The sequence below is a fragment of the Diabrotica undecimpunctata genome, chromosome 2, assembly GCF_040954645.1.
Source record: "Diabrotica undecimpunctata isolate CICGRU chromosome 2, icDiaUnde3, whole genome shotgun sequence".
NCBI classification, from domain to species: Eukaryota; Metazoa; Arthropoda; class Insecta; order Coleoptera; family Chrysomelidae; genus Diabrotica; species Diabrotica undecimpunctata.
Window position 1 is genome coordinate 119,639,706 of NC_092804.1, and position 25,865 is coordinate 119,665,570.

The following is a 25,865-nucleotide window of genomic DNA, read 5'->3' on the forward strand; positions in this document are numbered from 1 at the left end:
TTCAGTATTAAGCTGAAAATAATATTTACCCCTTTTTAACATATTTTTGTGCTTTCATTCAATACTATTTATTATCTGCAATGCCGTTTCTGATCAATCTGATTTAATATTCTGTTATATCGTACAGAACCTTATTAAGTGTAATAATTAATTTAATTAAAGACAGGAGGACCTAATTATATTTAAAGAAGATGAGGAGGAAGACAGTTCAAGTCAACTAAAGCGCAACCACGCCTTTTCACGGTTATTATTATTGCCGGTCTCCCCTATGCGAGTTGAAACAACGACGTACGGTTTAGAAATGTATTCAATAAATTTGTAATTTTAGTATATATATAGAACATAAAACGATAAAGATACGAGTTATTTACAAGTAACCTTACTGTGAATACTTTAACAATTCTAGTTAATGAAATCATTTTACAACCTACTTAAATATACCTTTTGTTGATAAGCTGACATAATGCTGTTTTTTAGTTTGTTTTTAATAAGCGGATATTTTTCTCAATGTTTTGCTAGTGAGGCGGTAGAGTTGTTTGCAAATGGTAATGTTAAATATTCAGGTAACATATATAAGGTATGTTTTTTCTCTGTTTATACCACCAAAATCTGGTCACAATTGATTAATTATCGATTCTTCTTTGACTTAAGTTACTAAATGATACTTAAATTTTAAGAGCTTATCCCTATGGTATCATCTTATTTTATCTAACAACTATGCACTATGGCTAACACACAACACAGCACTATGCTCTGCTTTTGCACTAGTTAATTTATACTAACTCAAATGGTTTTCTTCGTTTGAGTCTTCTTTCTAACCCAATATTATTGAGGACCTAGATGAGCTTAATATTTATATGACTATGGCCCTGTTGTTTGTGACTACCTTCCATCTTCTTGATCACTTTATCTTCCATCTCAAGGTCCTTGTGAGAGTCGACATTTGTGATATACCAATGGGAATCAACTATGTTTCTTAATACTTTATTCTGAAATCTATGGATGATTTGAATATTAGTTGAATTGGCACAGCTCTAGAGTTAGCAAGCATATGTGCATACTGGTCTCGGTATTTTTTTGTATAGCAGTTGTTTGTTATGTGTGAACAATGTCAGATTTGTATTTTTTTTCATCAGCCAATACATTTTCTTGTAACGAATGCCTAGTTCTTTCCTTTTCTTCTCAATATGTGATATCAAGTGATACCTAATAGGTAAGTAAATAAATCACTAAAAAGCACTAAACCTACCAATTTTCCGCAGCAAAATGCATCGCTGTGCAACTTTTTGCATTCGGTGTCAGGAAAGTTTGTAAACAAAATTTAAGGTGGTAAAATAAATATTGCATTTTGAATTGCATAAAAAAATGCATTTCCAAAGTACATAGAAAATAAAAAATTTGCAACTCATAAAATTTGAGTACGACAAGAATGAGTACAATTTTGTTACTCGGGAGTTTTAGACATTGATGAATACTATTATAATAACAACGATGATCTTTGAGCTACCTGATGCCAAGGATGGACTTCGTCCCTTGGAGTATGTTAATGTCATTCTAAATCATTCGACAGTCAATACTAGGGGGTTTTCGAGATCACTGAACACGAATATGATAATGACAATGGTCCTCGAGCTACCTGGTGTCCAGTGTGGACCTCGTTTCCTAGAGTTTTATAAATAGAGTCATTAAAAATTTTAAATTTAAAAAAAGAAATAAACTACCAGATAACCTGAAGATAATTGCCGTCATAATATTCGTGTTAAGCAACCCCGAATAATGACTTTTGGCTGATTTCAAAAAAAAAATAACATAAAGCTCCACAACACGAGGTCCACACTGAGCTCCAAATAGCTCGAGGATAATCGCTGTCATAATATTTTTGTTCATCCACCTTGATCACCCCCAAATAATGACTTGACTGATTTCGAATAAAAGTAATGTAAAACTTCCGAAAAGAACGTTCACCCTAGGCACCAGGTTGTCACCTCGGGGAAACAAATAAGCGTCTATACACCTTCTGTTGTCTCCGGGTGCTCTGTAGAGTGCTTCGAATATACAGTCAAGAGCTCCTCTACTTAAGTCTATTTTCGGGTTATGGACTTGGAAAATATTTATCTTCTGATGACTTGTATTGAAAAAGACAAGATATTTCTTACATGACAAAGATACACCAAGTCGAAATAAAGCATCAGGTCGTGGTTTTCTGACGGCTTGTCTTGAAAAAGACAAGATATTTCTTACATGACGAAAATATAGGTCGAAATAAAACATCAGATTGTAGTGGAATAATATCTCAGCCACAGAGTATAATTGGAACAGCAGGAAGCAGCGCCCCAAGAGCACTAAGCTCTCGGAGAGCTCGTAAGGGACTGACCTGGCTGACCTGAAAATCGCCAATATTTATATGTGCTGTTCGAGCGATAAATAGGGATTCCCAGGTCAAGAGCCAATGGGAAAATTCGAGGCGGGGCGATGCGCATCGAAATGCGTACTAGTCCACAGACTATGGCATTTGATGACATCCTCCCTCCTCTGGAGACTCTACGGCTGGGAAAATATTTATTGGATAAAAATACAAAAAGACATGTGAAAATACACAAAAAAATAGATGCATAAAAAAATACAAGTAATTTCCAAGTTAATTGTCCATAAAACTCACACAACACTTATCTGGAACCTGGGGGCCGGCTGTTACTGCATCTCCCTCTGTGGTAGGCTCCATCCACGGTCGGTGTACCATTTCCCTCAGCGGTTCGTCCTTCTTCTCTGCAATCAGGTTCCCATCCACTTTATCCTGGGGTTTCGTAGGCGAGTTTGCCCGGGCCTCCGTGGTATCGCCACATTTCGGGGAGGGCAGGCAGGAACTGTCGCTACTTCAGGATCTCCGTAGCTTCCGAGACTTCAAGCGTCGAAGAAGGCTGGCTCGTTGAGGCATCTGGCACACAGAAGGCATCAGGACTGCTACAGAGCTCGATGGCGGAGTGTTAGAGCATTCTAACCTCCGTGGCTCTCCCCATTGTTCACTTGACTTTAACCCATGTTGAAGTCAATGGTGTGTTGCGTTCTGTAAAGTGAGCTGGGTCGCACGTTCAGAATAATCCACGTTGTCGGGCGCCATGTCACCTCAAGGAAACAAATAAGGGTCTATACACCTTCTGTTGTCTCCGGGTGCTCTGTAGAGGGCTTCGAATATACAGTCAAGAGCTCCTCTACTTAAGTCCATTTTCGGGTTATGGACTTGGAAAATATTTATGATGCGCATCGAAATGCGTACTAGTCCACAGACTATGGCATTCGATGACAAGGTAGCTCGAGGATCATCGCCGTCATAATATTCGTGTTCAAAAGACCTCGAAAGTAATGTTTTTCGACTAATTTGGAATGAAAAAAACGAGGTTGACCTCGGGTACCAGGTAGCTTAGTCCATCGTCGTTATCATATTCGTATTCAGCAACCTCGAAAACCCGTGACAAACAAAATTAAACTTATTCCTGTCGATATTTTCTTAGTTGCAAATTTTTCCTTTTCTTTGCACTTTGGAAATGCATATTTCTTATGCACAAAATGCAATTTTTATTTTACGACCATGGTTCGTATTTGGGCATGGTTTATTCTAATTGGAATGTTTTTTATTTTTTATTTGTAAAATAAACGTGAATTAATTTAAATTCATTTAGTTTAATTTTCTATTTTTTTTTTGTCCAATTATGGATTTTATTTATTGACAATTGTAATTTTACTGCTGCTTCTTCGCTGGTATCACCTAATACTATAATAGCAATATCGTCTGCAAAGATCGCTATAGTATCATTGTCTAGTTCAGGTATATCGTATGTATATAACAGGTAGAGGACCGTACCTAAATCGCTTCATTGGGGGATTACTTTTTTCTTTTAGATATGTGTACACATCTTCTTGCTTAATGTTGAAACATCTGTCAGATTTGTATTACTGCAAAATTTCTAAATATTGTTGAGGCCTAAAAAATTTTGAGTATATTAAACCTTCATGCCATACTTTGTCGAAGGCTTTAGCTACGTCTAAAAAGATTGTAGAACATTTCTTCTAATGATTTTTTAATTACGTTGGTAATTCTGTGTACCTAATCATTCGTAGTCAGCAATAATGTGTTCTTAATTAGTTGTTGATTAAAAATATAACGCTATTAAATATACGTCTCTAAGGTCTGTATACAATAACAATAACATAAAATAAACATAATATGTTTAGTAATTATTAAACTAATATCAAGTTCGCTTTATTGATCTAATGTCAATGCAAAACGCAAGTAAATACTTATAATCAATTAATAATTAATAAATAGCTTAAGGTTATAGACCTATCTTACAGACGGTCGCTCTTTAAAGTCAATACAGAATAAATTTAATTAAATATTCTGCATTCTTTTCTCTTGGCAGTTCTACAATACAAATTTGTGATGTCTTACTTTATCAAATGCATTTTGAAAATCAATGAATAATAAATAATTCTGATTTATATCTACACATCTTTGCATCAACACATTAAAAGCAAAAATTGGTTCTCTAGTTCCAATTCTTTTCTGAATTTGAACTGGGTATTAAATGTATCCTGTTTTAATTTTTTTGTAGTCGTTCATGTCTTATTTATAGCAAGATTTTAATGTGTGGCTTAATAAAGATTAAGTTCTGCATTATGAATATCCTATTACATGTACTGTCTTTGGTAGTGCACAATAACCATTCTTGGGGTATTACACTTCTTCTCTAATCAACATAACCTACCGTGATCTTTTTATAAGCCGAAAGTTTTTCCTTTTTAATATTTTCCTTTGCTTCATGTTGTTTACTGTATCCAGACTAATACCAACCGCTTGTGCAACCCGTTTGTGTACTTGTGATAAAGGAACTAATGACTCACTACGCTCTGCTTCTAATTTCATAAAATTTACCACATTGTTTACTATTTCACGTGCACTTAGAATTTTATGTTTCACTAGTGATTTTAAATCCATATTCAAAAAGTCTTTTACTGACTGTACCAACTGTAGAATCGCTTATGTTTGCTTCGCGACATTCGGTCTACAACTGACAGCTTCTGGTTTAACAAACGTCAACACCAGTGGGCATCAAAATCTTAAATACAAAGTGAATTTGGTTAGACTGTATATTGATTTGCATGATCAAAAGCGGGAGCCCAATTTACCCAACGAACTTAATTTTTACCATTCCGAGTATTCACCTGGCACGTTTTTTTAGTGTAGGTATACTCTGTTTTTTAGAGAGTACTGTATGAAGCCTTAGGATTTAACTGTATTTTAGATTTGAAAGAACTCAACTGGTTAGCGTAAACAAATTCACGGGGTTTACCAACAAATTAATTAATCACTGAAAAACAGAAAATATTGATCCGGAATCTGCGTAAACATCTTTTAGGCATTTCACAAAGTCTGGCAGAAACGCCTTTTACACAAAATCAAAAAATACCTTCTTTCAAATACTCTTTCAAATCCTAAGGTCCTACCTGCAAGACCGCCATTACCTTGTAAAACATCATTATGACTATACCAGGTATCACCAAATTAACCAGTTCTTGGACCAGTTCTCTACCTGATATTCACTGCGAATTTACCTACATCACCGGAAGTCACAACAGTAACTTATGCAGATGATACGCCAATAATCTCTTCTCATGAAGGTCCAGCCGTAGCATTACATAGAGTACAGGCTAACCTAAATAAAATACAAACTTGGCCAAAAATGTGATATCTACGAGACACCGCGACAAAATCTGCGCATGTAACGTTTAGAAACAGCAAGGGAAACTGTGCTATTGTTAAACTGTCAACCTCTGTCACAAAAAGACGACATTAAACACTTGGAAATGCATTTGGATTCACATGACGAAAAACATATTTACTAAGCGAAAACAGTTGGGCCCTAAACTCAGTAAACTATATTGGTTAATAGGCCGGAAGTCAAAACTGTCAATCGACAACAAAATTTTAACATACAAATTTATTTTAAAACCCATTTGGAGCTATAGAGTTCAGCTATGGAGAACAGCAGCTAGATCTCCAGTATTAACAGTCTTAAAAGATAATGTTCCATGGTATGTTCCATACAAGAAGATCGCACGAGAACTCAAAATAACAACTGTCAAAAAAGTCACCATACTCTGCCAACAATATGACCAGAGACTAACAGACTTCGCCAATAATATGGTATGTATTACAGTCAACATGGAAAGAAATAAAATTGGAACTAATGAGACGCATGCACTATAAGGGCACCAGTCAGGAAAAGTGCGACCAATATCGAGAAACACCTTTCTATCTAGCTTCATTATACTCTCAGACAAGCACAGCAAGGATAGGTATGTGGAAGGATAAGCTTAGTCATCTATAATACTGGAGTTATCCAACAGAGGCCTTACCATCTGACAGAGGTTTGAACGGAAAGGTATGAAGTAGGCTTAAATAGACTCAGAAGCGAAGTGGATGGAAACACTTCGATAACCTGCCCATCTTTTGGAAGAACGAAAAATTAGAAACCATCCAACATTTATAAAGATATATATCCGGCGAGATTAACATGAAGACCAATTGGCAAAGAAAAACACCAATAAAATCATCCAGTTAGAGTCAGATGAAGTTTAATATGTCTAAATTCATACATTTTGTGAGGAACATCATATTAGAATATTTTTTATTTATATTGGTATTTCTTTTAGTTTTTTTTTATATTTAACTATTCAAAATATACCAATTTAATATGTGTATATATCGAAAATCTTCCGAATGATAACTAATGTTCCATGGTACGTTCCAAACAAGACGATCGCACGAGACCTCAAAATAACAACTGTCAAAAAAATTACCATACCCTGCTAACAATATGACCAGAAACTAACAGATCACGCCAACAATATAGCCCAAAATTTAATGACAGAAACAATCGGACGAAGGCTCAAACGAAAGACCTCGCCGACCTCGTAACTAGTCGCAAAAGCCCAATCAAATCTAGAAGCAGAAGCCCAAACCAACCCTAAGACATACGTCACACTATTACAGTGGCAAGAATACACAGGAAATTATCAATGGGCAATTTTTTATAAGACATTTTCCTTTAATAATATTTATATTGTTGAATATTGTCAGACAATTTACTTACTGTAATTATAAAGCAATTACTATTTTAAATAAGTGATGGATTCGACCGTTACTTGACGGAAATTCATTCATTAATTCATTCAAGTTTTCAGTGTTTTATTGTTATACAAATTACTGTTTTAATGAGAATAAATCACAATTCAAGTTTAAAATAGTTTTTTTAACGTTTTAATTTCCACTTCGAAAATTCTTCTCAAAATAGACAACAACAATGAATTAAACAAATTTTGTTATTTTTTGTTAATTGGTGAAAATTTTTTCTAATAATTTAATTTTATCTGATTCACTTGTATTAGAAATTCAGACATATATTATGCATTTTAAAGTAGACGACTTTAAAATGATATTGCCAATATTGTTGAGTTGCGTTCCTAGGACGACTTTATTCTTGTAGGACTATATTTTGTATAGTTCCATTGAACCACATGTTAATTTTCCCATGGGTGTTTACATATTTAAGATCTATCAAATTCTCTATTTTTAATATAAGATTTATCTTTACTTATTCTAATATTTAATGGTCTTGATTTTTTACTCAAATAAAACTGATCGCATTCACAAGGTGTTTTATAAATACACTTCTTTCATTCTTGTTTCTTATTAGGTTTAGTTTTAGATAAAATAGATCTCAATGTATTTGTTGTTTTGAATGTTGTTGAAATGTTGAAATTATTTTCTATCTTTTTAAGTTTTTATGATAATCCTTTTATGTATGGTAGTGGTATTTTCCTCGTAATACTCCTTGTGTATGGAATAAGATCTCGTTTTAAGTTGTTCTGTTCTATTTGTTCGATTGTTAAGAATTTCTTATTTATAAGCAATAAAGGAAAATAATTATTTAATGTTTGTTGTTAACAGATGTTAACAAATGTTTCTCCTCTAAGAAAGAATTTTCGTTAGAACAAATAGAGTCGTTTTTAGAAGAGAAACATTTGTTTATCTCTGTTTTATTAAAAAATGAATATCCTTTATTTTTTATAAACAAAGAATTTTCAATAATCGACCGCAAAGAAGAAGTAATGCAAGCGGTGAAGTCATCAAAGAATAGCAAAGCTGTAGGACCAGACGAGCTACCAGCGGATATACTAAAGTTGATAGACGAAGATCGAATCCATGTGTTAATAGACTTATTTAAAAAGATTTATGAAAACAATATAATTCCTGAAGAATGGCTAAGATCAACCTTTGTCCCTCTTCCCAAGAAGGCACATGCTAAGCAGTGCAGTGATCATCGCACGATCAGTCTGATGAGCAATACCTTAAAAATATTCCTCAAAATAATTCACAATAGAATTTACAGAAAATTCAGTTTGGATTCCGGGAGGGATATGGAACTCGCGAAGCATTATTTGCCTTCAACATCATGACACAGAGGTGTTTGGATGTGAATCGAGATGTATTTGTTTGTTTCATTGATTACAACAAGGCGTTTGATAACGTCAAGCATGACCAACTTTTAAAAATCTTGGAAGCTAAACAGGTAGACACTCGCGATATAAGAATAATATCTACTCTGTATTATAATCAGAAGGCAGTCGCACGCATCGAAAATAGCACAACAAATGAAATTCAAATTAAAAAAGGAGTTAGACAAGGATGTGTGCTGTCACCAATACTATTTAATCTCTATTCGGAAGAAATTATGAAGAAAGCATTGGAGGATGAAGAGATTGGGATAAAAGTTAACGGCCAACTAATTAGTAATATTAGATACGCAGATGATACGGTTTTAATGGCGGAGACAGTAGAAGACCTGCAAGCCATTTTAAACAAGGTAGTCACAGCTAATGAAGAGAAAGGGTTAACAATGAACGTCAAGAAGACGAAATTCATGATTATTTAAAAAAAAACAAAGATTTAACGCAAACCTGTACATTCACAATAACGAAATCGAACGGGTGCACAGATATAAATATTTGGTAACAAGCGTTAATAACAACAATGACATCACAGAAGAAATAAAAACTAGAATTGGAATGGCTTTAGCTGCTTTTGTTAATATGAAGGACATTCTGGGAAGTCATGACATTAACTTAAACCTGAAAATGAGATTGGTTAGATGCTACACCTTCTCGATACTGCTGTACGGAGTAGAGACTTGGACTTTAAACAAGAGCAATATCGATAAACTAGAGGCCTTCGAAATGTGGATATACAGAAGAATTTTCAAAATACCTTGGACAGACAAAATAACAAATAGTGTAGTTCTTCGAAGAATGAACTAAGAACGGGAGCTGTTAATCACCATCAAGAGAAGAAAGTTGGAATATCTTGGTCATGTGATGAGAGGGAAAAAGTACCGATTGCTGGGAAAAGATTCAGGGCAAACGAAGCGTGGGGAGACGATGTATATCTTGGCTGCGCAATTTAAGAGACTGGTTCCAGTGCACATCTAACGAATTATTTAGAGCAACAGCTTCAAAGATACGAATAGCAATGATGATTGCCAAACTCTGTAGCGGAGAGGACACTTGAAGAAAAAAAGACCGAATAGGATAGAACCTAACAATGGACAAGAAAGATCAAAAGCTTGTATTTACAAAATACGTTATAAATATGATCAGTTTTATTTAGGTGAAACATCAAAGACATCAAATGTTAGAATACGTGAACATCAATCTTATATTAAAAACAGAGAATTTAATAGATCTATATTCAAACACGCATGGGAAAATAAATATAGAGTTCAATTGAATGATTCAAGTACAGTCCTAAAAGAAACAGATAATAAAAATAGAAAAATCAAGGAAGTGGCTCTAATTATGCTAAATGAGACCAATTGTGTCACAAATTTCTTGGCAGAATGCAATAAAATCTGGTTACATATATTAAAAGAGGAAGGTAATAAAATGCTACGTACTCTCTACGCTACTTTACGGAGTTGAAGGGTGGACGTTAACAGCAGCAACCATAAAGAAGTTAGCGGCTCTAGAAATGTGGCTGAATCGACGCATACTGAGAATACCTTGGACAGACAGAGGGACCAACACAGAGGTATTAAGACGAACGGGTAAAGAGGTGAAATTGTTAACAACTGTTAAAAGGAGGAAAGCGTCATACCTGGGCCATGTGTTTCGTAATGATGAGTACAGTCTGCTACAGCTTATCGTGGAAGGCAGGATTGAAGGTAGAAGAGGTTTGGGCAGAAAGAAGAAATCCTGGCTGAGAAACTTGAGAGAATGTTCGTCAACCTTCGGTGGAAGATGGCACATGAAAAAGAAATAACATACATATAAAATCGTAGTTTGGTGATTATACAGAGTAAATTAAACGTAATACCAAATACTTACCATGTCAGGATAATATTATAAGGTTTCTTCCTGTTTTTTTTCCTCATATTTTACTATTAAATCAATAACAGGAGAATATTACTGTCATTATGGCACATGGTTGTCTTTTTAAAGATGAATCACATGCTATTATTTTTCTTACTGATATTATTAGGTCAAAGTTGATTTCTCGAATGAACTATCTTACAATAAAGCCGTCCCAGGAATGCAACTCAGCAATATTGGCAATATCATATTAAAGTCGTCTACTTTAAAATGTACAATATATGTCTAAATTGTGAATATGAATGAGTCAGATAAAATGAAATTATTAGAAGAATTTTAGAAAAAATTATTATTTTTTATATTTTGAGAACTATTTTCGAAGTAGAAATTGAAACGTCAATAAACTTATTTTAAACTTCAATTGTGGCTTATTACTATTAAAATAGTAATTGCTTCAAGATGCTACAAGAAAATAGCTTCAGAATAATACTGTGATTATATATTACAGGTTAGTGCGGTTAGCGTGATGTCCAGCACCTATTTTGTAGTTATAATAAGAGTAAATAATATGGGTTTATAATATTTGTGAATAATGTCTGTAACACACATATATACTCATAGGTATTTGATCCATTTATTTGTGTATGTCCTGCCCAAATTGTATTATTGTGCGTCACATCCAATAATACGTTTTCTTTTCTTCTTGCTGCACTGATCAATGAGGCTTTTGGCATGCTAACTGCGACTTATGTGTGATTTTAATTCAGTTGTTAAAGCTTTACATGTTTTTAGAAATTTCTCATAAGAATTCATAGGATCTTCACTGATCGCTTATAATCCTTGGCAATCAACTTGTTTGATCAACTTGTTTGGTCAACTTGTTTGGTCCATTATTTGGATTTTTATTAGTGGCATTAACTTTAACTCTGTGTACATTTAAAACTTAAACCTAACTTAGGTATTTTTTGACTCGTCTTAAAGTTCTTCAGCACGGAGCAGATGTCACATCAGACCGTAACCCACTAATCGCTAATGTCACGCTTAAGCTCAAACGTATTAGAAAATCCCAAAGAGCTTCAAAATTAGAAGTGAATGTTAGAAAACTTAGAAAGAAGCTGATATAAAAAACAAACTCTAACAGAAAATATACGAAAACTTAGATACTAACACCTACGAGATAAACCAACAATGGAAAACATTAAGAAACTGCCTCCTCGTCCCATGCAAAGAGATAATAAAAGAACCGATAAGAATGGGAGACAACTGGATGACCGACAAAATACTCGGCAGGATAGACCAAAGAAGACAAGCCAAGAACAAAGACAGTCACAATTACAAAATCAAAACAAATACAATCCAGTCAACCTACATAAAAAGGTTAAAGAAATGGCAGGGCTGCAAAAAGAAACCACAACAGAACTCTTTTAGATAAAAATGAAAATACTATGATAATGACTGACAAAAAGCCAAAACGATGAAAAGAATATATGAAAGAGCTCTTCGACGACGAAAGAGGAAACCTACAAGAGATATCTTTCGAGGACTAAGAAACAAGTATAGACATTACCAAGGAAGAAATATTGTATGTACTAAAGAACACCAGAAACGGAAAAACCCGGGGCCAGATCAACTGCCTATTGATATCCTTAAAATAATAGAAAATGAGTACATGGATGTCCTCTTAAAGCTCTTTAATGAAATGGGTCAGTAGGGTGACATACCCAATGAATGGTTGACCTTAACATTTATTTGTCTCCCAAAAAAGAAAAATGCTAGAGAATGCACCGATCGCCGCACCATAAGCCTGATGTTTCACATACTGAAAATGTTTTTAAAAATCATCCATAAACGCATTTATCAAATACTTGATACGGATATTAAAGAAACCCAATTTGGATTCCGTAAAGGCGTAGGTACCCGTGAAGCTCTCTTTGCATTCAACGTACTAATCCATAGATGCTTAGATGTGAACCAAGGTTTTAGATAAAGTCCGCCACAAAGAGCTAATGGACATCCTCAAAGCAAAACAATTAGAATACAATGATCTTAGAATTATAACAAATTTGTATTATAAACAGCAGGCACGCATACGCATTAATGAACACACATCAGAAGAATTCGAAATTAAGAACGGAGTGCGACAGGGGTGTGTATTGTCACCACTACTATTTAATGCATACTCTGAAGAAATTATGAAAAGAGCTCTTGAAGGAGAAACAGCTGGAATAATGGTCAATGGAACAACAATTAACAACATTAGATATGCGAGCGATACTATTATAATAGCAGAGAACCTCCAAAAGCTAATGAACAAGATAGTTGAGTATGGAGAAGAATATGGATTATCAATAAACATCAAGAAAACTAAATTTATGAGGATATCAAAAATCCATAATAATGATGAAAACCAGACAATTAACGGTAAAACTTTAAAGTTGAAAACTACAATTATTTTGGCACAATAATTAATCACACAAACGATTACTTCAAAGAAATCAAAGTTCGAACGAGAGAAAGCACGAACAAACTTCAATAAAATGAGAAAGGTATTTTATGCAAGAGAACTGAAATTAGACTTGAGAGTTAGGCTGGTAAGCTGTTATATTTTCTCGACTCTGCTTTACGGGATAAAAGCATGAACACTTAACGCGTCGACTACTAAAAAGTTGGAAGCATTTGAGCTGTGGATGTATAGAAGAATCCTAAAGATATCATGGACCGAGCATGTAACAAACAACGAAGTCATGAGAAGAGTCTACAAAAGAATGGAAATATTGGAAACCATCAAAACACGAAAGCTGCAATACCTGGAGCATGTTAAACGTTGCAAACTTAGCAGATGACAAATGCATTGTCATGGGGATTTATAATTGTATCCATGTCATGCCAATTCGTCTAGACGGAAATCCCTTCGTGAAAACGATTTCCTAATACTTCATACTAGAGTAAAATAATAAAAATCAAACCTGAGCCGTCTATTTTACTTCAATGGAGTCAGTAATGTAAATAAAATGAAAAGCCGATATGTGTGCTACCTCTAAAGCTAGGTGGCCTAACCACAGTGATAAAAAAAGAGGATATCTCATTACTCAGGGCATCCAAAGTAATGCCCAGATCATAAGCCTCCTCACGTAAGTTACATGATGAGAAGGGGTGAAGAAAAAGCCTGGGGTCAAATAGGTACCACTTTATACGGAAGTATAACCGGTTTATACATGGTTTACATTGGTATACACATGTTCCTTAGGCGCAGGGTTGATCGTCATGTATGTGTGCGTATGTGTATGTATGTGTGTGTGTATGCAAATGTTACTGTCCTCTTGGAGTCTTTTAAAGTCTGTCCCTCCTGTAAGATATTGAACTTGGTCTGAACTTGGTTGCTAAATTAAGTCATTTTTTGTTTTTAGACTAAGCTCCACTAATTTGTCCACTAATTGCTCCACTAATTATTGTTCTTAATGTCTATGGAGTATTATATTTTAAGAGAAGTTTTTGAATAATTTTGAAACAGCGTTCCTACCATTATAGCTATCAGCTTCTATCTATTGTGTGGCTTATTTTTTTTATGAGTTTTTAGCCAGTTTTAACACATTTCTTTCTATTGTGGACTTCTATTGTATTTTCTGACCCTCCTGGAGTATTTTCTGGTTCCAGACTTATTTTACAACAGCTCCTTGAACGTTTGATTAGTTGCGTCGCTTATTCTCGTTTGTTGAATCTTTTTCTCTCCGTTATGAAGTTGGTTTAAGATTTTGTCTTCACTTTTAAACATTTTACTTGTATTAAGATTTAGTTCAATAATTTCCGGATGGGAAAGTTTATCAACGTTAATAACTTTAGGTTGCATTGCTTCTCTGTGCGGTTTATTTTGTTTATTTATTCTTATCCCATTCTTATATAATGAGAAGCTAGAAAATTAATGGTTACTGTTGGTGGAGCCTACACATTTGGAGAAGGCTAGTTCACATAGTAGTGACCAAGCTTCTCAACGTAGTGACTTCGTTGTGCTAAGCATATGCTGTTGCACCGCTGTCTTCAGGGTTAATTGTAGGTACCATCTACTTGGTTTTAAAGTAGTTCAGATATATTTTATGGGAAACGCAACTATGACATCTGGTGACCAAGTCAACAGGTCCCATAACTTTAAGAGAAGAGTGTGTTACTAACAGTATCCATTTTCAGGTACCTACGAATATTACTGTTCGTGAAGCACTAACGAGTGATGACAATGATGACCACGTAATAATTCTTACTGGCATAACTTTATTACTCTATACTGTCTGTAGTAATATTTCCTTATACTAGATTCCATCTTAACATCTGTTTATAGCAGAGTACTTTATCGGATATTACCAAATTGGATTATCTTTAAAATTATTAACTCAGTTTTTATGCCTAATACTGAGCACACTCTTTTTTAAGATGGAAATTCCAGCAGTGTCTAGCATCTAAAGTAATTCCCCTAATATTTGCTTAAGTATTCAATAGCTTAGTACTAAAATTAACACTATTGTGTTTATTCTTTTTAATTGTTAAATTAGTGCACGTACTCGTACTTATAATTTTGCTAAACAGAGTTTTGCAGTTATCTTGTTGCTTTTTCATGAACTTCACCGATAGTTTTTATGTTACTACTACTACAGTGTGCATGTACTGTGTGTATACTGTGTGTACTATATATACTAAAGCCAACATGAAGAAAATAAGATGGAAACTATCGAGAAGCATGTACTATACTGGCACCAGTCACGACAAAAGCGACCCCAATCGAGAAACAGCTGCAGATCTAGCCTTTTTAGACACTTTTTAGACACCCAGATAAGCACAGCAAGAATAGATATGCGGAAGGATAAGCTAAGTCGTCTACAATACTGGAGTTATCCCCACAGAGGCCTTACCATCTGTCAGAGGCTTGAACAGGAAGGTATAGAAGAGCTTAAATAGACTCAGAAGCGAGGTGGATGGAACTACTTCGGTAACCTGCTCATCTTTTGGAAAAAAGCAGAACCAGAAACCATTCAACATTTTTATAAAGATGTCTATGCGGCGAGCTAAACTTTGGAAGAACTATTGGCGAAGAAAAATACCATTAAAATCCCCCAGGTAGAGTCGTTTTGTTACGAACACCATATTAGAATATTTTTTTAATTATATTGGTGTTTCTCTTAGTATCTTTTTTCGTAGTTAACTATTAGAAATGTAATAATTTAATGTATCTGTATATTTCTAAGAATAATCTTGCTAATTTATATCTAAGTACTTTATTCTACACTTTATGAAAAGCTTGCACCACGTAAATTAAGAAAGCTCGTACATTTTCTTTTGGATCTTTTAATGAACTTAATATGAGAAAAATTAAAAATATTCTAAACATTCCGAGTGAGTTGCTTTGTGAATCTTGGGATAATACGAAAATGCCGTATGTTAATTCAATTAATTTTTTTGTGTAATAATATGAATGTTTAATTTTAGGAGTTGGTTATCGATAATAAGACCAAAGATAAAAACTTTATTACAAGTCCCCTTGGAGTACAAGTTATTTTAGCCTTGGTTGGAGAAGGATGCAAAGGGGTAACAGCTCAACAATTAACCACAGGACTTCAGTTACCCAATATTAAATATAGAACTGATATTATTAACAGTTTTGAGAATCCTATTAAAAAAGATACATTCGAAGAATCTTTGGCCATTAAATTGTACATCTCCAAAAACTTTGTAGTACTTCCATCGTTTCTGGATCTGGCAAGAAATACTTACAAATCAGATATAGAAAATATTGATTTTTCAAACAATGTTTTAGCTGCTAATAATATTAATAAATGGGTCGCCCAGGAAACAAACAATACCATTCAAGATTTAGTAGATGCAAATGAATTAAGTGCACTAACCAAATTTGTTACCGTTAGTGCCTTATATTTTAGAGGACAATGGACAAAACCGTTTAATTCTCAGAGAACAAAGGACCAGAGTTTCTTTCCGAGATATTGCAATAACAATAAAATTGCCAAGATAGTTAAAACAATGAATTCTATTAATACATATCTGTTTTTGGACTCATCTGAACTTAAAGTCAAATTTTTAGAAATTCCTTATAAAAACTCGAATACAAGTATGACTTTTGTATTACCACATGAGCAAGATGGTTTATGCTCTATAGAAAAGAACATTCATAAGTATCTAAAGAAGCAGAAGTTGACAAATGAGTTAGTTGATGTATCTATTCCTAAATTTAATATTACCAGTTCTATAAACTACATACCACTGCTAAAAAAGGTAATTATTTCTTAATATTAATTTTTTTTTAAATATTATGATCTTAGTTTTTCCTGCTTTATTTATAACAAATTCTGTTTTTCATGAGCTAGTGTTATTTCTAAATAAATGAAAAGTATTTTCATTAGAATCATTAAAACACTTTCACTACATTTTATTCATATTAAACTTAAAAAGTTGTTTATCTTCTTATATTTTATTATTGTATTGTGTATGTGTAATCGAGTAGTTTCAGTGAAAACTTCTCGACTAATTTCTTTCTTCTTTCTTCTCCTTAAATTACCATCTTCATTTGAAGAATGGCGTTTATCATGATTATTTGTATCTGGTTGGCGTAGGGGTTGGCGTGAGAATTGGCGTGAACATTTCTGACGGCTAGATTTTAATTGGAGCGAGGAGCGAACGATATTTTCTTTACTAGAGGTCTCCATGTTCGACAAAATCTCGCCGCCACAAATGTTCGTGCCCTTCATCACGCCAATATCCACCCCAACCTTCAAGCAAACTACGTTACCATCGACGGTACAAATGAACCGTCCGTTATCTGCAATTACAGTAGTGCATTGATAAGTGAGTGCAGTAGTGTCTGGGGCTTGGGAGTCTGAGACCTCTGAAGCCCTGGAGAAGATATCAGAGAGGATGTCAAAAGCTTCGCGCAGTAAAAATCGGCGCGGTTCAAACCAGAAGCCCATTCAGTTTAATATTAATAAGTTTAATAATATTATTCTTAGCTTTAGGTTTTTTAGATTTAATTGTACTAACCACGGAAATCTTTCGGAATACATATATATATATATATATATATATATATATATATATATATATATATATATATATATATATATATAGTGAAATAGTGAAACTCATGTTATTGGCGAGCTTTGTCTCTTACAGAACTACATGATTTTAGTCTATCCTGGTTATTATTTCGTTAAGCACATTTAAATTTGTTCTTATTCCTTATGAGTTCCAGGAGCCTCCCTTCAATTATCCATTCGTTGCTTTGCAAGTTCAGTGTAAGATTTTTGTAAAAGTATCTAAAAACTTGTTCTATAAGTACCAGTACAAGTACAATTTTTGTATGTTATTAGTGTTTGCTGTAATATTCTTAGTCACCGTAGAGTAATTTGTTGCTTAAAGTCGTAAAGTTTTTTTACAAATGGTTGTTGGTTTCTTCACTCTTTTTTTGCTCCTGGCTGATATTTTAGAATATTCACATATATATATAACTGGTAGGATGTTCCCCAACTTACAGACATCCCAATTTGCACATTTTTTTTTCATATTTGCATGTATAACTCCTCTTAACTCTTGTATGATATTAACATCTGGAACCTTAGAAATCCTACCGGTAAGAGTATGGAGTTGGTAGATGCACTTAAAATAAGGAGATTACAAATTGATTCAGTTCAAAAGACTGAGTGAAAAGAACAAAATGCGAAAGAACTAGGTAAAGGATAGAAATTGTGGTATGTAGGGAAAAGTAATAAGCAAACTATATTTTTTTTTGTTTGCTGCTAAAGTACTAACAATTGAGATAGGTCGCGGTTGCGATTTACATAATATTGACAGTTAGCAAATGTCCTCTTTACAATAAAATATAAATACTTTTAAACATATCGCGTACAAGGTCGGTTACAATAAATGGTGTTATTTTTAACAACAATTCTTGCTTATTTTTTTTATTATTTGTTTTGTTAATAATATTCAGCAATAACTAAGTTTAATTCTAAATGCATCTAAAACATTCTTTGACTATGAAGTTTTAATTGTTTAACTTTTACTTCGGCTTTTGTATTCCTTTTATTTACTATCTTTTGTGATACACTTTTCTTATTTTTTAAAGCATTTTTTATTAAGAATTTGTATGTTTATTATTTTAGCGGGCTTTTATTATAGGTGCGTATTTACAATTATTTACCTTATTTTGTTACAGATTAATCTTAACAGATACAGATACAGCTACAGATACAGCTAACGCTTTATGAAAATATTTCTTGATATCTTCTATCATTTGTACATTGTTCATTCTTTTTTTTTCTATTTCATGCTAAATGCCGTTTGATTTCATCTATCTCTTATCTTTCAGTAATATATTAATATTTTTTTTTCTTTACAGTTAGGTATTACTCAAGTATTTGAAGAATCAGCAGATATGACAGGCATATCAACCCAAAGAGATCTTTTTATTCAATTTGTTACACAGAAAGCATTTATAGGAGTAAATGAACAAGGGACCAAAGCTACAGCTGCTTCATCAGGTATTACAAATACTAATTTATTTGGACGTGTACGAACTTATCACTTTATAGCCCTCCATAAAATTATTAAACCCTCTGAGATATAGCAAACTAGTCACCGGCATCCTTTGGAGACTCGTAAACTAAACATCTTAAATAGGTAAACCCATCACCAGCATTTTTCTCAAGGAGCTGTTACACTTTTTTTGTTTACGTGGCTATCTATTAAATTTAGAAATTATTTTAAACAAATTACTTTAAAATTTAAATGATATACTAATATTGAGTGTATCACGGTAATTGACCTCTAAGACGTATCTGCCAATCTAAATTGATTTGAGCTGAAAATTCAGCTGCATAGCTTTTCGATGGTGAACTTTCTAATCAAAATATTTTTGGGCATATGTTATTTCCAGTTATACCAGAAATAGTCTCCAACTTCGTTATTTGATTTGCATTGCATTTTAAAATTTCTCATTGAATAGGATTACCTTCTTATTGCGCACACATTCAGTCTAAGTGTTTTGTCGTTATTCGGCATTTTTGGAAATAATATGCATTTTAGACAGTTAGTAAATTCAAAACGTTTGAACAACAGGAAAAGTTAAAAACTTAAGTATGTTACCACTTCATAGAAGAAAAAAGAAACTTAATTTTCTACACCAACGGCTAGTTTGCTAGCTATAGGTAGGATTAATTATCTTCAGCTAGTTTCGTGTCGTTCAAATAATTATTATACGAAGAGTCAGAAAAGATCAAAGCTTGCTTCTATGTTAAAGCGACATTAAATCCTCTCATAGCATCTACACTGATGTTATACATTTGTATTTGAGAATTTAGCATAGTCACTAAATTTCTAATTTATGTTCTGGATTATCTTTCTTTAGCATGTATCCATTTTATTCCCAAGAGTCGACACGAAATATTGTCAGACACGACAATGCGCCCATATCATGCTTAGACTATAATCCCTCAAAGTTTGCTTGACTCTATTTCATCAAATACAGTGCTGGAGAAGTTTAAGCAACAATTATGTCTCGAGATTTTGAAGTAAAGTTATTGCAGCACAAATCTCACCATGGGGTAGGTATGTGCATGTAGGTATGAGTATATTGGGTTTGTACGTATATGCCCGTGTATTTATGTGCGAGTGTGTGTCAGATTTATTAAAACCAAATTATTTTATGGCTTAGCTGCAGCATATTGTTATTTTTTCTTATAATACGCAGGTGTTTATTTGTTTCTACGTTATTTTCATCTGTCTTATGGTCCTACCTACCTCATTCTCATCTGTCCAACAGCCCATATTGTTGAAACAAATTTAGTCTGACGAAAACTAAAAATCGTTAATAAATATTTCTCTAAGTTACACCCTAATTTTTTTTTTATTAATAATTTATAATATTAAAATATTTTTGATTTGTTGTTACAGATTTTACTTGCATATACTCTTTTTTGTGTTCTTGTTTTTCGATTAAAGTTTCTGATGGGTGGTAGGAGTGTGTAACGTTGTAAATGTCACATGTTTGTTATTTTTCTTTAAATATTTATTTTATTTCAAATTTAGAAGTATGACCTACATAGAGTAAGTATTTTATTTTCTATGGTTATCTATAAATATAGTTATGTTCCAGCCTCTAATTTTTTTCTTCTGTATTTAAGATTTCAGTGATGGATCCTTATCTGAAACAAATTCAAAGATTACAACAGCTCTATGATGGAGTAGAAGAAGAAAATATTGATTTGGAAAGCTAGCCAGAATCAGACAGGTGTGAATAAAGTGACCAAAACACAAACACAGAAGAAGAATGGAAGGAAGAATTGGAGGAAGGATTGAAGGAAAATACGGAAAGCCGGCGGCTCTTTTATTATGCAAAGGATGGGGTATCCTGGAGAAAACATGCGCCTCCAAAAAATGTTCGGACAAGCAGTTCTAATTTAATTTCACACTTACCAGGTTCAAAAGAACATGCTTGTCAAGCAGATAATCCTATAGAGTGCTGGTCACAATGTTTTATTGATGATAATATTCTCAAAACCATTGTATAGGGCACAAACATATTTATTACTAAACTAAGAAACAATTATGCTGATTCGAATGAAGCCATACCTACAGATACTGTGAAAATAAAAGCGGTAATTAGTCTAATATATCTACCTGGGGTTTTCAAAGTAAACCGCCGAGACTGCAAAGAATTTTGGGCTACTGTTGAGCGAAGAGGTGTTTCAAGCTACTATGGCTCATAGGCGATTTGTATTCTTGCTACGTTGTTTGCGTTTTCATGACATAAATACTAGAGAAGAAAGAAGAACCATAGACAAACTTGCACCAATAAGAAACGTTTTTGACCAATTTAATCCGAAATGCAAACTTAATTACGTTTCTGCATCTTACTTTACATTAGACGAGAGGCTTTTTGCATTCCTTAAACGTTGCGGATTCCGCATGTACATCCCGAATAAGCCAGCCAAATATGGCATAAAAGTATTTTCCTCAATAGACGCAAAATATTTTAACACGGTAAATATGGAAGTATGCGTTGGAGCTCAGCTTCCAGGGCCATATCGTGTTAGTACTAAAACCACCAATTTAGTGAAAAGAATATGTGAGTCTGTGTTTGGATCGTCTAGAAATATCTTCTTCTCATGGCGCCGTCTCCTTTTCAAGGCTGGCGATTCAAATGGCAATTGTAGTTTTGGAAACTGCTGTGCGAAAGATTTCTGTGGATGAGCGCTCGAACCATCTCCTCAGGTCTTTCAGCCGCGAGTTCAGGCGTCTTCCTACTGATCTTTTGCCCTGTACTTTTCCTTTCAGTATAACTTGAAGTAATTCATATCTTTCGCCTAGAAATCTTTCTAGAAATATAACCATGGATAATTGGTTTATAAGTTACGAAATTGTAAAACGCATGCTGGAGCAGTACAAAATTACAACTGGAACAATTCGAAAAAATTAAAGGAAGATGCCAAAGAAACTTCTTGATCCCAGCAGACCACAGTACTCGTCTATGTTTGCATTTTCCAAATTCATTATTTGGTGTCGTATATCCCAAAGACAAAAAAGTCGTGACGCTGTTATCATCTTTTCACTATGATGACTCGATTAATGAAGATTCTGGAGATGCCTGTAAGTCCAATATTATTAGTTTTGTTAACATTACGTAATGGGACATTAACTTAGTCGATCAGAATTGTGAGGCTTATAACGTAGGCAGAAACACCCGAAGATGGCCAATAGTCATTTTTTATAATTTACTCAACATTGCAGGCATAAACTCTCACGTCTTACATAAATGTAATGCAAATAAAAACCACCTTTTGAAACGAAGATTGTTTCTGAAATAAATTGGATTAGCCTTGACAAGAGATAACATGCTAACCACAGCAAGAGTCCCTCATTTACAAAAGGATATTAGAAATATTGCTCAAAAATTAAGAGGAGGACATGCAGATCCAGCGCCTCTGCGTCCAAATATACGAGGTCGTTGCGCCTATTGTCCAAATTGTAAAACATCAATAACTTTGTGTCAAATGCCAAAAATGGCTATGCGTAGAGCATGTTAAACCGATTTGCGAAGACTTCAATGAAAATTGAAATTAGGATTAGAATTTTTGTTTTTAAAACTTTTTTTTGCATTTTCTTAAAGATGTTGTTTATTTTATCATTGAGCTTAAAATCGTTAAGATGTATAAAAATGAAATAAAAAAAGATTGTACAAATATCAAATAGTTTTATTTTAATCTTTTCTAATGTATTGTGTTCTGTTGTATTGTGTAATGTAATGAAACTAGAAAGTTCTATAATATCCTAAATAAGACAAGAAAAGAATTTAAACGACGGCTGACGATGTGTAGAGACAAAAATGGACATATAGTCAGTACCGCTGACGCAGTACAAAGCAGATGGGTTGAGCACTTCAAAGAACTACTTGGTACCGAAGTGGAAAATGATGCGTCACCCCAAAAACCAAGAAATAACACTCACGTAGAACCTCCTTCAATATTTGAAGTGAAAGACGCAATCACACGACTCAAAAATAGCAAGTCCCCAGGAGTGGATTGTATCCCCGCAGAGCTCATCAAACATGGAGGTAACAGCATTATGCACCAAATTCACAACATAATAGTCAAAGTCTGGGAAGAAGAACAAATGCCAGAGGAATGGTGCACTGGAATCATATGTCCACTGCACAAAAAGGGAGATTTGTTGGAATGTAAAAATTATAGGGGTATAACTCTTCTGAATACAATGTACAAAATATTCTCCAACAACCTGTACAGCCGTTTAAGTACGTACGTGGAAGAAATCCTTGGTGAGTATCAAAGCGGTTTTAGGCCAGGTAGGTCAACAATTGACCAGATTTTTGTGCTACGTCAAATCTTAGAAAAAACCAATGAATTTAATATTGACACGTTCCATCTCTTTGTGGACTTTAAGTCAGCGTATGATAGCGTCCTAAGAGGTAAATTATACGAAGCCATGAATGAACTTAACATTCCCCATAAATTAATAAGGCTCGTAAAAACAACTATGAGTAAAGTGATCTGCAGAGTGCAAATACAAGGCGATATGTCACAAGCGTTTGAAACATATGCAGGGTTAAGGCAGGGAGACGCGCTGGCGTGCCTTCTCTTTAATATAGCGTTAGAAAAGACTATAAGAGATGCCTAGTTACACAATAGGGGAACAATCTTTATTAAATCAACGCAGATTATGGCTTACGCTGACGATCTGGATTTGATCGCACGTACTACACGAGGACTTAAAGAGATGACTTCCACCTTCTTGACAGCCGCACAAAATATGGGCCTTAAAATAAACGAGGAAAAAACCAAAATGTTAGCATCTATTCCAAATAACAAAGATAGAGCTAGAAACGCCGAAGAAAACTTCAGTATAGACCAATATAATTTTGAGGTAGTAAATAAGTTTACATATTTGGGTTCTCTCATAACAAACGATAATGACACATCTGAAGAAGTAAAACGGAGGGTACTGCTAGCAAACAAATGTTATTTTGGACTAAGCAAGCAGCTAAAAAACAGAAATTTAAGCCAGAAAACCAAACTAATAATATATAGAACACTCATCCTACCAGTGCTGACATATGGGTCAGAAACATGGACCATCTCCAAAACAGACGCAAATCTTCTGCTCGTCTTCGAAAGGAAGATACTAAGAAGAATAATGGGCGCATTCTGTGAGAATGGTATTTGGAGAAGGCGATATAATTTCGAATTGTACGAGAAGTATAAAAAAATAGTAAATGGTAGAGATGTAATATCCTTCATAAAAATAGGTAGGCTTAGATGGGCTGGACATGTGTCAAGAGCAAATGAAAATTACCCACCCAGACGAACTCTATTATCGGTCCCAGTGGAAAATAGGAGTAGAGGCAGACCACGACTGAGATGGAGGGACGGTGTGGACGAGGACGCAAGGAAAATCGGCGCGGCAAATTGGCAACGGTTGGCGATGAACAAAAACGACTGGCGAAATAGACTGGGGAAGGTCAAGGCTCAACTAGAGCTGTAGCACCACTGATGATGATGATGAATGTATTGTGTAAAATAAAAACTGGGCCTCACAGATCCGATATGACTGTTCATGTAATTTGCATGCACCCGATTACTTAATGGTTAATGTTCATTTATTTTAGTTATATTTCCTGTATTAGACTTAAGTCTGTTCTATGTCGTAGACATAAAACATATATTTTTCTGTGCCTCATGTTGAGCGCCAATGTGTAACTATCCAACGACCCATCAGAAATGGTGTGTGCCAATGGGTAACAATATACCTACGTCCGACAGTTAAGAGCCAATGTAGAACAATAAAACTCACAATTTTCTTTCGGAGCCAATTATTAGGCCTCTTTTAGCTCAATCTTTCAGGTGTGAGAACGTCTTATCTTATTTTATTTGTCCCTGTCAAACTCATTTTTTAGATTTAGGTACTTTTAAGATCAGACCATCTCACACCTGAGAGACTCTACTAACCGCTGCCTATCAAGTGTTTGAACAAAAAAAGTTAGTTTTTTGTTATAAATTGGCTCTCAACTTTCGGAAGTAGCTATATTGTTATCCATTGGCACTCACCGTTTGCAATGCGTCGTTCGATGATAATGATGCGAATAATGAAAAAGAACATAGGTATTATTATCTATGAAGAGATTTTTTAGGTAAAACAATATTGATAAAGAAAATCCATTTAGCGTGAACAAAACACGCACTGTTAAAACAACGATGAGCTATCATTAATATATTCTACAAGTAATTAATTGACTATCAGCAACTTTTAAATAATTGTTTGAAATTATTTGAAAATCGATAAAAACAAATTTAACTAATGCAAATAACGACAATTAACAGTCAAAAAAAATTTAAATTATGAAACAATCATTAACTAACATGATCGTATTAAAAATTCATATTAAATCGACCAAGCAATTATGTTTTTAATATACACATAGCATAATCAAACAGAAATATAAAGCCTTATTGTAGATTTTCCTTCCCAATTATTTTGAATTTCTATTAAATTGCTTTTTAGGGGCATCTTATATTCGGTCTGATGTCTACATAGCTACGATATGCTTATACTTAAAAAAAATTACCTTGTTAAAAAAATCGTCGTACTAAAATCAAAACAAAATATACCCGTGTTTATAATTATTTTTTTTTTTGTTTCAGTTATTGGAGTAATACGTTCGTTACCTTTGCCGCCTCCAGATACAGACTTAACATTTAAAGCTGACCATCCATTCTTTTATTATATTAGAGACAATGACTCAGGAGTTATTCTATTTATAGGAAGATATGTTCAGTAATATCACACCTCTTCTGATATTTTTAAACAATACATAAATATACAAAGTGCTAATACATCATTAATAAATGAAAAAATTATTACAAAAAAAAACATAA

The 25,865-nt window shown here is 33.9% G+C and overlaps 1 protein-coding gene across 1 annotated transcript; it reads left to right on the top strand.

Moving 5' to 3' along the window:
• Positions 1–348: 348 nt before the first annotated feature.
• On the top strand, positions 349–25,865 carry LOC140434825 (serpin B3-like). The gene is made up of 4 exons (XM_072523388.1): positions 349–577; positions 15,898–16,698; positions 18,818–18,959; positions 25,632–25,865. The coding sequence occupies exons 1-4, from the start codon at positions 464–466 to the stop codon at positions 25,766–25,768; spliced, it is 1,194 nt and encodes a 397-aa protein (XP_072379489.1). The 5' UTR covers positions 349–463; the 3' UTR covers positions 25,769–25,865.

Coding starts and splice junctions, on each gene's coding strand:
- LOC140434825 (XM_072523388.1), top strand. CDS start 464: ATGCTGTTTTTTAGTTTGTTTTTAATAAGCGGATATTTTTCTCAATGT. Junction 578..15,897: donor ATTCAGGTAACATATATAAG/GTATGTTTTTTC, acceptor GTTTAATTTTAG/GAGTTGGTTATCGATAATAA. Junction 18,960..25,631: donor AGCTACAGCTGCTTCATCAG/GTATTACAAATA, acceptor TTTTTGTTTCAG/TTATTGGAGTAATACGTTCG.